General features: G+C 39.0%; 1 protein-coding gene across 2 annotated transcripts in view; it reads right to left on the bottom strand.

The window, feature by feature from the left end:
• Nucleotides 1-7,688: 7,688 nt before the first annotated feature.
• Nucleotides 7,689-14,594, bottom strand: part of CD2AP (CD2 associated protein) — a 74,752-nt gene continuing 67,846 nt past the window's right edge. For both annotated transcript variants that reach the window (XM_063317725.1, XM_063317733.1), the window contains 2 exons: nucleotides 14,292-14,355; nucleotides 7,689-10,855 (listed from right to left, as the gene is read on the bottom strand). In XM_063317725.1, coding sequence (XP_063173795.1) covers nucleotides 10,814-10,855; nucleotides 14,292-14,355 — 106 coding nt within the window. In that variant the 3' untranslated portion in view covers nucleotides 7,689-10,813. The remainder of the gene's footprint in view (nucleotides 10,856-14,291; nucleotides 14,356-14,594) is intronic.

Here is a 14,594-nt window from a genome sequence, read left to right as displayed (position 1 = left end):
TAGGCAGTGGGCCTTTTCTGCTGTGGTGCCCACACTGTGGAATCTTCTCCCCTGAGGTATTCCCAGGGAGATCAGATAAATTTTATCTGAACTATCTTCTCCAGGATTTAAAACACACTATTACCTCTGCAGTAGCCAAATTTTGTAGTAAAGGTAAAGGTAAAGGTTTCCCTTGACGTAAAGTCCAGTCGAATCCGACTCTAGGGGGCGGTGCTCATCTCCGTTTCTAAGCCTTGGAGCCGGTGTTGTCATAGACACTTCCGGGTCATGTGGCCAGCATGACGACTTGGAACGCCGTTACCTTCCCGCCGAAGCGGTACCTATTGATCTACTCACATTTGCATGTTTTCGAACTGCTAGGTGAGCAGGAGCTGGGATTAACAACGGGAGCTCACCCTGCCGCGCGGTTTCGAACCGCCGACCTTCTGATCGACACCTCAGCGGTTTAACCCGCAGCGCCACCGCGTCCCATGCAAAATTTTGTGTTACTGCAATGAAAATAAGGCAAAAACAGGTAAAGTAATTGATTTAAGAATTTCCCACTTTTACCTATAATATCATTTTTGTATTGATATTTCCTAATTAAAAAGCTGCCAGGGGATATTCACTCTATATTATAGTTTTTAATTTTTAAATTTATCATTACTTGGGTAATCAGTGTATTAGTACAGTATTAGAGGAGTTGATGTAAAAGTATTATGTGATTTTTCTTTTAGTATACTGCTGTATTAATTTGTTTTACTCTGTTCCTGTTTTTTAAATTTGCTGGTCATTGACCGAATACATACATACTACTCCTCTCCCCTGAGGTGAGGTTGGCCTCCTCACCATTGAGCTTCCAGTGGTCCTTCAAGACCTGATTATACCAGCAGGCCTGGGGACCCCAAGGGAGGGGTGAATTAGTGAGGTGATGCCATTATTTTTAACATCCTTTTATTTTTTGTGTTTTTTAATGTTTAAATATATTTATTGACTGTTTTTAACTGTTGCATACAGCCCAGTTGCTTGCTGTGAGATGGGCGGCTATATAAATTGGTTTAATAAATTTAATAAAATATTATCATTTTGGTTGAATGTTAAATGTCATCTTGAGAGATCAGTTTGTCTCCATAATTATCTCAGTAGTGAAAATCACAAAAAAGGTTGTGATGGAAGTGTTGAAGAGAGATGTCAAGAATTAAGCAGCAATGGTTTTGCTGAAGTTGGCCAAGGGGCAAGTCTAGTTCATCAGTGTAGGTGATGTGTTTGGACTCCATGAGCTAAGATCAGTTCTTGGATCCTGCCGCTTAGTTGTGAAGGCTGGTGCGTATCATGGATTATACTACCTCAGGAATCTCCAACCATTTTGCTCAGTGGGCACATTTAGATTTTGAGAACATGTTGGTGCTGTAGGTGCTGGAGAGAGAAATCACAAAGCAAAATGTCAGATGGGGTATAGCACTTGGAGGTGCCAAGGGAAAACTGGTGTCCAGTGACACCACACTGAGGACTCCAGCATTAAACTCTATTGCAGTTGTTTGATTTAACTTAGTCTACTATGTGGACTCAGCAACTATGGATTGTAAAACTGGTTTATGATTTGATATTATGGGAGAGCCCAGCCATTCTAGCTTATTCAACAAACCATGGTTAAAACAAACCTTGGCTTCATGCAATGTGCGACCCACTGTCAGATGGAATGACATTATAATGGCCTGCTACTCTACTTATTAATTTGCAACAACCCTAGAAAAGATTATACTTACATTTAGATGTGGGAACAGGTAGAAGATGTGGGCAAAACACCATAACGCTCTCTGCCATTCTTTTAGCTTCCCACTCCTCCCCTCCTGCAGGATGCTTCCTACTACCCCTTGTTGCCTTTGTTCTTTTTCTGTGCAGGTAAACTCACTTCCAGCACTAGGCTACAGCATCCCATCATTTTTATTTTCTTTGGTACCATTTCGGGTTATTGGTTATTGGTGAGATGTAAAGATTAAAGATAGACATTTTGGGCATCAGTGAATTGAAATGGACTGGAATGGGTCACTTCACATCAAATGACCACCAGATCTACTACTGTGGACAAGAGGACTACAGAAGAAATGGAGTAGCCTTCATAATTAATAGTAAAGTGGCTAAAGCAGTGCTTGGATACAATCCAAAAAATGATAGAATGATCTCAATTCAAATTCAGGGCAAGCCATCTAACATCACAGTGATCCAAATATAGGCCCCAACCACAGATGCTGAAGAAGCTGAAGTAGAACAGTTCTATGAGGATCTGCAGCACCTACTGGACAGCACTCCTAAAAGAGATGTTATTTTCATCACAGGAGACTGGAATGCTAAGGTGGGCAGTCAAATGACACCTGGAATTACAGGTAAGCATGGCCTGGGAGAACAAAACGAAGCAGGACATAGGCTGATAGAATTTTGCCAAGACAACTCACTATGCATAACAAACACTCTCTTCCAACAACCTAAGAGACAGCTTTATACATGGACTTCACCAGATGGACAACACCGAAATCAGATTGACTACATCCTTTGCAGCCAAAGGTGGCGGACATCTATACAGTCGGTAAAAACAAGACCTGGAGCTGACCGTAGTTCAGATCATGAACTTATTGCACAATTTAGGATCAGACTAAAGAGATTAGGGAAGACCCACAGATCAGCTAGATATGAGCTCGCTAATATTCCTAAGGAATATGCAGTGGAGGTGAAGAATTGATTTAAGGGACTGGACTTAGTAGACAGGGTCCCGGAAGAACTATGGACAGAAGCTCGCAACATTGTTCAGGAGGCGGCAACAAAATACATCCCAAAGAAAGAGAAAACCAAGAAGGCAAAATGGCTGTCTGCTGAGAATACTAGAAGTAGCCCAAGAGAGAAGGAAAGCAAAAGGCAACAGTGATAGGGGGAGATATGCCCAATTAAATGCAAAATTCCAGAGGTTAGCCAGAAGACATAAGGAATTAATTTTAAACAAGCAATGCACGGAAGTGGAAGAAGACAATAGAATAGGAAGGACAAGAGACCTCTTCCAGAAAATTAGAAACATTGGAGGTAAATTCCAGGCAAAAATGGGCATGATCAAAAACAAAGATGGCAAGGACTTAACAGAAGAAGAGATCAAGAAAAGGTGGCAAGAATATACGGAAGACCTGTATAAGAAGGATAACAATATCAGGGATAGCTTTGACGGTGTGGTCAGTGAGCTAGAGCCAGACATCCTGAAGAGTGAGGTTGAATGGGCCTTAAGAAGCATTGCTAAGAACAAGGCAGCAGGAGACGACGGCATCCCAGCTGAACTGTTCACAATCTTGCAAGATGATGCTGTCAAGGTAATGCATGCTATATGCCAGCAAATTTGGAAAACACAAGAATGGCCATCAGACTGGAAAAAATCAACTTATATCCCCATACCAAAAAAGGGAAACACTAAAGAATGTTCAAACTATCGAACAGTGGCACTCATTTCCCATGCCAGTAAGGTAATGCTCAAGACCCTGCAAGGTAGACTTCAGCAATTCATGGAGCAAGAATTGCCAGATGTACAAGCTGGGTCTAGAAAAGGCAGAGGAACTAGGGACCAAATTGCCAATATCTGCTGGATAATGGAAAAAGCCAGGGAGTTTCAGAAAAACATCTATTTCTATTTTATTGACTATTCTAAAGCCTTTGACTTTGTGGACCATAACAAACTGGCAAGTTCTTAGTGGTATGGGGATACCAAGTCATCTTGTCTGCCTCCTGAAGAATCTGTATAACGACCAAGTAGCAACAGTAAGAACAGACCACGGAACAACGGACTGGTTTAAGATTGGGAAAGGAGTATGGCAGGGCTGTATACTCTCACCCTACCTATTCAACTTGTACGCAGAACACATCATGCGACGTGCTGGGCTTGAGGAATCCAAGGCTGGAGTTAAAATCGCTGGAAGAAACATTAACAATCTCAGATATGCAGATGATACCACTTTGATGGCTGAAAGCGAAGAGGAACTGAGGAGCCTTATGCTGAAGGTGAAAGAAGGAAGTGCAAAACCTGGCTTGCAGCTAAACCTCAAAAAAACCAAGATTATGGCAACCAGCTTGATTGGTAACTGGCAAATAGAGGGAGAAAACGTAGAGGCAGTGAAAGACTGTATTTCTAGGTGCAAAGATTACTGCAGATGCTGACTGCAGTCAGGAAATCAGAAGACGTTTAATCCTTGGGAGAAGAGCAATGACAAATCTCAATAAAATAGTCAAGAGCAGAGACATCACACTGACAACAAAGGTCCGCATAGTTAAAGCAATGGTATTCCCAGTAGTAACATATGGCTGCGATAGCTGGACCATAAGGAAGGCTGAGAGAAGGAAGATCGATGCTTTGGAACTGTGGTGTTGGAGGAAAATTCTGAGAGTGCCTTGGACTGCAAGAAGATCCAACCAGTCCATCCTCCAGGAAATAAAGCCAGACTGCTCACTTGAGGGAATGGTATTAAAGGCAAAACTGAAATACTTTGGCCACATAATGAGAAGACAGGACACCCTGTAGATGATGATGCTAGGGAGAGTGGAAGGCAAAAGGAAGAGGGGCCGACCAAGGGCAAGATGGATAGATGATATTCTAGAGGTGACGGACTCGTCCCTGGGGGAGCTGGGGGTGTTGACGACTGACAGGAAGCTCTGGCGTGGGCTGGTCCATGAAGTCACGAAGAGTTGGAAGCGACTGAACAAATCAACCACCGTTTGGGGCCCAGAGGCATTCTTGAAATGCCTACCATCAACATTTGACTGACTAAGAATGGAAAGGGGGGGGGGGTGGCCAGGGTATTCTTTTGTCCCAGTATTTGATATATTGGGAACTATCCCCCAGATCCTGGAGATATTCAGTGAGATCTGATTCTTAATGGAGTATGCTTAAAATGTAAGGTGTATTTGCACCTGAAAAGCACTTGAATGATTTAGAGAAATTCAACACAACACCTCAGTGTTCTGGCTTTGAACCAGATTAGACATGATTAGACACCCATAACTTGTGCACTTTTTGTGGAAAGCTAAAAGTTAAATGGGCAACATTAGTAATGTTGTATTTATGCCTTAAGGGCATTTTGGAACTGCTAAGAAAATTAGAGAATGTTAATTAGAGACATTTTTTTCTTACTGCCAGCACTCTTCATAGTTAAAAGACAAGTCAGGCGCTTGCTTTATGGTGTGCTTATTCAATTGGATATATTGATGCCTGAGGACCTTCACAGCCAGCTGAAATTGTGACCTTTTATAGAAGAGATAACATCCTTTCTGCTTTCCTCCCCAGAGGGCCACTCTTAATCAACTTCAAATGATAAAGGAGGGTTGCGAAGAAGATTTATGAAAAAGTTGCTATTTCCAAAAATAGAAAACTGACAGATTTATAATTTTGGTTAAGTCTCCAGTGCTTGTATAAACAGAATCAGAATAAGGCTGAAGACTGATTTCAACTCCCTAAAAGACATACAAAGCAAAGATTTGTCTGTTCCAAGTAAGTAATACTGAGACTCCATTCACCCACAGTTAGCAGCACAGGACCCAATTTCCTATTGATTATCTAGATCTGATTTGTGGAAAACTCTTGTCTGTCACAAACACAATTTTAGAGCAGGTTGCCAGAGTTTTATTTGCATCATACTACTTAATATCCATAAAGAAATCAAGGTGGGTGTATTCACACACAAGGTTGCATTATGAAGCCAACTGAACTGGGTAAAAAAAGAGGTCTGAGTTTTTAATACACCCTACAATAAAGTTCCATACAGCTAGACTGGTTGGTTTTTGATGCTCTGAAGGAGGAGCATGGGACAGTGTTAGGATCCACTGAAGTCTAGAGCAAATGAACCAAATTCATGCTCCAAGGATGCTGTGAATGAAGGATCAGATATAACAGAAGATGCAAACCCAATCAAATGAAGCCCAAATTCTGTAAACTTGAATCTAGATTGCTTGGAGCCATAATTCAAACAAAAGATTACTTTAAATAAGCCTGAAAGTCTTGCTTGGAGGAACTATAAACTGGTAGACCAGTGGATGTAACCAACAGCCAATGAAAATCCAAAGAAATTGTATCTTGTGGAAATTTGGGGGTGACCTCAGAAGCATAGTGGCTAGCAATCTCATGAGATACCATCCTCTCTCACTAAAAGACGCAGGTATCTGTCAAATGGGGGCCCAGATAGGGAATGAGCTGCTTTTTGGCTGTTAGGAGGCATGTTGATGAACTGCAAAATGGAGAGGCTTGCCATTCTCATTAATGATTATTATTTTGTACACTTCTGATTGTCATGGCCATGAAGCCCAGGGGGGCAGTACGGCTGCATCAAATCGCTGTCATCCATTTAGCGTCACCCAGGGAGCATGTGTAGCTTAAGGAATGCTATGGATGCGGGTATATATTTGCCTTTCTCTTGTCATGTACTCATCATATGCTATATATATATATATAATAATTTATTTGTATGCCGCCTGACTCCCAGCAACTCTGGGCGGTTGTTATTTTAGTTTCCCTACCCAATAAAAAAAAAAATCTTCAGAACCTCTTTCTTTTTCTTTGAATTCTTTATACTTTTATTTGAATCTGAAAAACATCTAATAGTTTTGAGGCTCCCTTGAAATGGTGGATATAATTTCCTTTATGCTTAGTTAGAATGCTGAAATAGGCTGAAACTGGAGCTAGAAAAGGACTTTTTATTGATGGTAATATCTGTATTTTTCCACTGATTATAGTTCGTTTAATTTAACATCTATTATAATTTGTGTTGATTAAATAGCAATTACTTCACTTGATTATTTAATTAAGTGCTATTAAGTCCAGCTTGATTCAGTCAATGTATGGACAAGCACCTGCCATTGTGACCTGTCTTCAGTAGTAACACAGATTTTTCAAGAACATTCAAGTAAACTTTTTGATCTTATCCATCCAACTTACCTCATTTTCCCTTTCTACTTCCCCCAACTTTGCCAAGCATAATTTTTAACAGTCTATTATCTGTTCATTTTACATGCCCAAATATGTGACTTTCTGCCTACTGATCATCACCTCAAGGGAACAGTCAGCCTTTAATCTGGTCCAGGACGATTGCCTGGTTCTTCTTGCAATCCGTGGTACTCTTAAAAATATTTTTGAAGTTATTATTTGAAGATGTGTCTCATTAATTTTTCCCCAGTGTACATACATGAGTAATGGAAAGATGACTATTTTAACTGTTCTAATCTTTGCTGTCATTTATGATCTTGTCCAAGTTTGTCTTCTTCTCTAGGATTAATCTCTTCAACATATTGTCCATCTTTATCTCTTCTTGAACCCAAGCAAACAAAACTATTTACCACCTTCACTGCTTGTTCACAAAATATGCAGGTTGATACTAATTTTTCCTCTTACTATATAAGTTTTTAACCCAGACTTTTCAGACTACTTTCTATATGACTTCCTCTAAGACCATGGTATCATTAAATAACACTACCCTATTCCACCTAATATAAATTTGATTTTGTTGTATTAATATCTTAAAACTAAATAGTGAATATCAGTGGTGACAAAAGGCATTCTTTTCTCACCGCTAACATGTAAGTTGAATTATTTCTGTCTTGCAATCACATGAACGTCCTTTTCTTTGTACACATATACAGCTGAATCACATAAAAGGTATTTCAATGCTTTTGAACAAAAATGCATTTACATATTAACAGCATATAATTTTATTTGTGGCATTTTGATAGCATATAACATTTTACAGCACCTGTAAACGACTCAGTGAAGATTCCTGCTTGAAATAAATTTTATTCTTTGGAATGTCTGCATCCAGTCCCATTTCCCATCACAGAGTATAAAGACAGACATTAGAGAAAATAACCATCACTAAAAAAACCTTCATAGCGGCAATTTCTAAGATTTGTTTATTACATCAAGTCATTGCACTTGGTTATTTATTGCTACAGGAAAAAGACAATTTAATAATTAACACTTCTGAGTTCCATGATTGTCCTATTTATCTGCTCTAAGCTTCAAGGTAGAAAAAAACTTTCACAGCAATCTATTTAATACCATTCTGCCTCACACTCAGGATCACATTAAGAAGCATATAAATGATTTTTCTTTAATTAAAACCAATTCTTATTTGCATAATCACTGTAGAATGTAACAGAACCGTTATCAGCAAAAAGCTCTCGAGTTCCAACACTGAAGGCCATTTTGTTTAATTTGGGATGGATCTGATCAATCAACAAAGGTCAGTACCTCTATCTCTTCTTACTGGGTGTGTGGTTCCACTCTGCCCAGTTCCTGTACTTCACCAAAAGCTCTGCTTGTGGAACAATACAGCTCTGGGGAGGAACAGAAATGTGTTTTGACTAGTGCAAGTAAGGCTTTTCTTTTTAAGGCACCATTTCTACTTATTTCTGCTTCTGCAAAAGCACGAAGGGAAGAGAAAACTCATTCCCTTTCTTATCCTGGGAGGAATGAAGCAGCAGTCATTTTCCCTTCAAGTTCAGTTACCAGCAGGAAGAGGTGGATTTTTGGTGAAAAAGTCCTTGCAGCTTTTTAAAAATCCCCTTGCCGGGGGGGGGCACTTTTTCCTTCTGTGGGGGTACAGAATAAAGAAACAGTGGTTTTGCTGTAAGCTGGAGAGTTTGGAAGAAAGTATGAACTATGTCTCATTGCTGGTATTTTTTTTGTGTGTGTGTAAAACCCAAAGTCACTTTTTAAAATTCCCTATACTTTCTCATTTCTGTAATTGGGGGAGTGGGGAGGGTAGAAGATAACAGAAAGTCAGTGTGGAAACTGTTTTCAGAAAGGTAACTTGCACTGAGAACAAAATAATACTTTACTGAGCATTGGGGAAGAACTGGCAGATAGTTTCTGAGCTTCTATTTTGCAAATTTTGTTTTTGAAAGGACACCAAGAGTGTGTAATTGCTGCTATTCAAGGAAAGCAAAAAAACTTATTTATTCCATGACAAAGAAAAGGAAGGAATAGTTTTTCTCCCTACTTGTTCTGGATGGGAGGCAACAGCAAAATATGATACTTCTGGTGAACGTGCCCCTTGGGAGGATGGACACCTTCATCATCTGTCAGTCCACCATGCCTGTTGAGGAAGATGACTTGTTTCTCTTTCTCTTAGCTGAGCTTTGCAGGGGACTGCTTGCAAAAGATCAGTTCAAGACTAAACATGCCTCCCATCTCTGAATCCTCTGCATGGAAACTGCAGAACGAGGCGGCCAATAAACACAGAAGTAATGATTTTGACTACTAAGCCAAGAATTATGAATCGCTCTAACAGTTACAAATTAGTATAAGATTAATCACTAAGAGTGCTTGTTTTGAGCAAGAAGTTATTAATTTGAGAACATTATTTATTACTGTGATTATTAAGGAAAACTGGCAACAGAGGATGATCATTAACTAACTGATATATTAGGTATTTGTCATTAGCTTCGCATCCATAGTGTAAGCAAACAAGCATCATGACTTTATACACTCATGTATTCATTTCCACATTTTAACTCGCTGATTTGTAACTGGAATTAGAAATCTTTATTTTTTCATGTTGAGAACATGGTTTGTTCACATCTAAATAAGACAAAATATTAATGCCATCTAAAGCAGGAGATAGGCACAAAAATTTTCCATTGACTTAGAACAAGCCTAAAATCATTCTTGAAACACTTCCCTTTTTCTATAATGTTTTAGGATAGCAATGCTAGAGAAGAAAGGCTGTATTTTTACCTTTGGCTTGAAAAGAGCAATGAATATGTTCAGTTTCTCTTTACAGAAGAAGAAAAGGGATTTTAGGGTGTGGAAATAAATTAAACAAGGTAACTGAAAGAGTCCTTGTTTAAAATATACAGTAATTCAATTTGACTTCTAAAGCATAAGCCGAATATTTATCTAAAAATCCATTACTGATTTACTGAATACTGTAACAGCCCTGTAGATGATACACCCTTATTTTAAAAGACTGCATTTAGCAAACTGATAGCTTTAAACATTTTGTTATATGAAGATCTTTAAAATGTTACAATTATTAGTGCAAAGCATTTTTAAAGCTGACAATATTGTAGTGTTAGGTTATAATTTGTGAAAAGAAACACTCAAAAGAGAATATTTAACATGTCACATTCTGCAATAATTAGGGATATCATATTATAGGATTATCTCAATTTTATGCCTAGATTTTTCTGTTTTAAGTATTCACATGTATGTATGTGTCCGTGTGCTCCAATTATAAATCCTTTCTATGAATCCTATAGTGCAAGAAGTACAGTATTGTTCTCAGTCAGAGTAAAAACATCATAGTGCTGGGGTTTGGTGATCCTTCTGCTTCATAGTGAGAACAAATTCAAAAGACCTAAACTATAAAACTGCGTATGATTAACATCATATTCCCTTTAGCATGGTGGAAAAGATAGTAACCATAATGAATACAAAACTATACCATCTGCCTCTCTCCTATACTCTATTTTACAGATTATTTTCAAAGTTATATTGCCTTATTTATAGCACAGATCTCTTAAAATTGGAATATTCAATAAAAATCTACTAAGAACTCCCTTTTTATACAGATTCAGTAGTATTTTCAAGCAAACCCTGCCATACTTGCACAGTAAGAAATAAGGCCTCTCCTATATTGGCAAGAAACAAGCAAAAAAGCTATCCATTTTTTTCTTGTAGCTCACAGAATATAAATAAGATTATATTCAGGTTCTTTTTCATGGAATGCTATCATTCATTGGCTTGAAGTTAAAAAAGTCAATTTCATTTCTGATCCTGAAATCCTGGCACATTAAGGATCCGCCATATGTGGCTCTTTCATGTGGTTATGACAGCTTTCTTGAGCTTTTCTATTTCCATCTGTGAATGATAATAGTAAACATTAATCAAATAGGGAATATTTCATATTTTGTACACATTCACAACCCATCAATTTTTTCAAAAATAGTACTACTCTTTTATTACTATTACATTCTAGAAATTTATCACTGGGATGTGTCATCTCATGCAGCAGCAGCAGCACAGCATCTACCATTTAATTCATTATTTATTTAGATTTATATGGCTGCCCATCTCACATAAAACAACTCTGGGCAGCTAACGCAATAAAAGCATCGATACAGTAACAAAAGGAAATAAAACACATCAGAAAACAAAAGAAAAAAGGACAAGGATAAACCAATCAACAAATTCATTCAAGGTGTGGCTAGACATTTCAATAAACTGAATGCAGGTCTGTACAGCTCTGAAGGTTTTAATTCAGTTATTCAGTCATTCAAAGCTTTGCTGCTAATGAGTGCTTTGCAGGGTGCCCCAGGGCTCTACTCCCCCCTCCCCCCTTTTTAAAATATCTACATGAAGCGACTGGGAGAAGTCATACACTGGCACAGAGTAAAATATCATCAATATGCTGATGATACTCAGTTGTATGTGTCTGTCCTCAGCCAGCCAAGTGAAGCTTGTCAAGGTTCTGCCCCAGTGTCTGGAAGCTGAGAGGGTCTGGATTGGGAAGAGCAGGTTGAGCTCAACCCTGCCAAGATGGTTGCAAGATTCTGCACAGCTGCTTGCAAAGTTTGGCAGTCACATTCAATTAATCGATTTTATGCTTGCCCATTTCTTATGTTACTGTATAAGTCATTCCTTTTTACCTTTTGCAGAGCCCACCCAGTTCTGGATGTTTTCTATTGCTTCTTATATTTTAGCCTGCAGCTGGACACAGGAGCCTGGCACTTTCAATGCCTGTTAACTGACCTAGTGTGTAAATGGGATCCATTGTTTTTACTGCTTTTACTGTCCTATTTATACTGGTCTAAGTCTGTAAAGAACATCTGTCCATCCATCTATCCGTCCATCCAAGTTGAAGAATCTCTGGGTTTTAGGTCCCCCAGATAAACTGGAGTGTTTCCAACTCTGCTTCTGGAAGAGGTGGCTTTGCCTAGTTCAGACTCAGTGTGCAACCTGAGCTCCTGCTCTAAGAGTAGGTGGCAGCTGTGGCCAGGAAGGCCTTTGCCCCATTGCATATTGTCCACAGTTGCATCTGTTCCTAGACTGGCAGGCCATGCTTATGGTCACTTGTGCCTTAGTCATCTCTTAATTGCAATGAGGCTGCCTTGAAGACCACCTGAAAGCTTCATTTGGTCCAGAATGCAGCAGCACAGGAAGTTATGGCACAGCTCTTTATGCCCATGTGATACCATTACTGTTAGCGCTACTGGCTCCCAGCAGACTTCTGGGTACAGTTAAGGTGCTGGTTAAGACTTTTAAATCCCTATATGGCTTAGGACCAGCATATTTGCAGGACTGCCTGTTCAAAAGAACATCTGCCTGGAGGACATGCTCCAAGTTCCCTCACTTAAACATTGCCATCTTATAGGACCTAGGAAGTGTAGCTCTTCGGTGGCTACTCCTGTGCTCTGGAATGATCCCTTCCTATCTATCTATCTATCTATCTATCTATCTATCTATCTATCTATCTCTACCTACCTACCTACCTACCTACCAAATTTGTCACCACCCATCTCTGGGCGGTTTACAGCATAAAACAATAACTATACAATAAAATTCCAATATAGACTAAAACAATTTTAAAAACGACCAAATATAATAAAATCCTGATGGCTATGGTCTCGTTCAATCCTTGCATAGGAGGGGCACTTCAAGGCACTAACCAACCCCAAGTATGACTATTCTCCTCCCTGCCCCAAGCCCGATGGCGGAGCCAGGTCTTCAATTCCCTAGGGAAGGCCAGGAGTGATGGGGCTAATCTCACCTCTGGGGGCAAGATGTTCCAAAGGGTGGTGCCACTGCAGAGAAGGCCCGCCTCCTGGACCCTGCCAGATGGAATTCTCTTGCAGATAGGGCCCGCAAGAGAATATATGATGGGCTCCAAATCTGCTTGCCTTTAGAAAAGCTGTTAAGACCTGGCTTTCCCCTCAAGTGTTCAGGTCCGATTGTGCTGTTAATTATTTTATTTGGTTGCCATTTTACATGTTACATTTTATATACTGGGCTGTTCTTTTTAAACATTTTTTGTTTTGGTTGTTATTGTTTACTTTTGTTGGGTTTTGCCCAGAGACACCCATTGTTTGAGTTGGGGGTCTCAGAAATGCATGAAAATAACCAACCAAATAAATAAATAAATAAATCTGAGCCACAGAGAATTTTCATTTAACACCACAGTCTGCAGAAAATATTTGTTCTTTGGGAAACTGTATAGCCTGGAATAAATATTAAAGATTTGCCATCTCAATCTAAAGAGAAAATCCTAAATCTTTATCTTACACTAAAGTAGCCATTTTACTCTCCACCCTTAACTTTAAATTGTGGGCCTGACTACCTCATTCTTACACACTATTAAACATGCCCTCAACTCTGATGCCAGGTTTTACAGGAGAGGATTCTTCTTCCTGCAAACTTGTAAGATTGCAGTTTTGATGGGAACTATAATGGATTTCCTAGAATCTTTGAAACATCTTGATTTCTTCAAGATAAGTTTAACTCCAAGTGACTACACGGACATATGGAAGTGGTTTGCCGTTGCCGCCTTCCACAGTGTTTTTCAATTTCTCTATCTAGCCTGTACCCTCGATAGTTCTGTCATCTCCCATTCAAGTACTAATTAGGCTCAATCCCGCTTAAGTTCCAAGCCAAGAAAAGATCAGTCAGTAACAGTCTACAAAATACTAATTATATCTTCTACAGATATATAAAAACAGTTTACAAAATGGAGATTAAGTACTTAAAATTAAATGTTATTTGTATAGTAAAGTTGGAAGTAACATCTAACATTTATCTAGTCTTTTGCCAATTTTCTCCTAAAAAAAAAAGTATTTTCTCCAAAACTGCAATCTTGCCACAATGAAAGTAAAAATTCAAATAAGTACCAAGATGTCTGAATTTGAGGCTTGGGTAAAAAAAAAAAAAAAGTTGAATGGCGAAGTTCAAATAAATTATACCAAGAATCATTATTTCACAGAGCCGTTCAAACGGCATAGTGGATCACTACACCACCTTTTTTTTTGTTTGCATTTTCTCACCAGCTACTTCCCATGGTACTTCAGAGGAGCTCCCATCCAGCCCTCTGCCCAAAACCTCCACAGCAGACCTCACGGAATAGGAGGAAAAATGGCAAAAATACATCCTTTCCTTAAAATTAGATGCCTAAACTAGTCAAAGTATACAGTACTTTACTATGGCTGTTTCATTATTTTCTGACTAAGTATTCACATTGCTGTACTGAAAATAATGGGATCTGTAGAAAATTAAGTTTCCTATGACTTCTATTCAAATATTTTACCTCTAAGTTACTTCGCATCTGCTTTTCTTCTTCCAATTCTTTTTTCAATTTTTCCAGTTGTTTCCTTTAAAATTTGAATACATACACAAAAAACTGCAGTGAAAAACCACCCTTATGTAGTTTGAAGATGAGTATACAATATACCAGCTAGATCTTGAGTTAAAGGATAAACAGCGTCCTAACAGAGGTAGAAATGGCCTAGATTGAGAGCAGAAGCAGAAGCAAGTCTTAACCCCCTTGAAACTTCCTCCATGAGCCGGAAGAAGCATATTTATCTGAGTGCAGAATCCCCCTCACTCAGCA

Source organism: Candoia aspera, chromosome 1, assembly GCF_035149785.1.
Source record: "Candoia aspera isolate rCanAsp1 chromosome 1, rCanAsp1.hap2, whole genome shotgun sequence".
NCBI lineage: Eukaryota > Metazoa > Chordata > Lepidosauria > Squamata > Boidae > Candoia > Candoia aspera.
The sequence above is the reverse complement of the archived record's forward strand: the minus strand, read 5'-3'. Positions and strand labels throughout refer to the sequence as shown.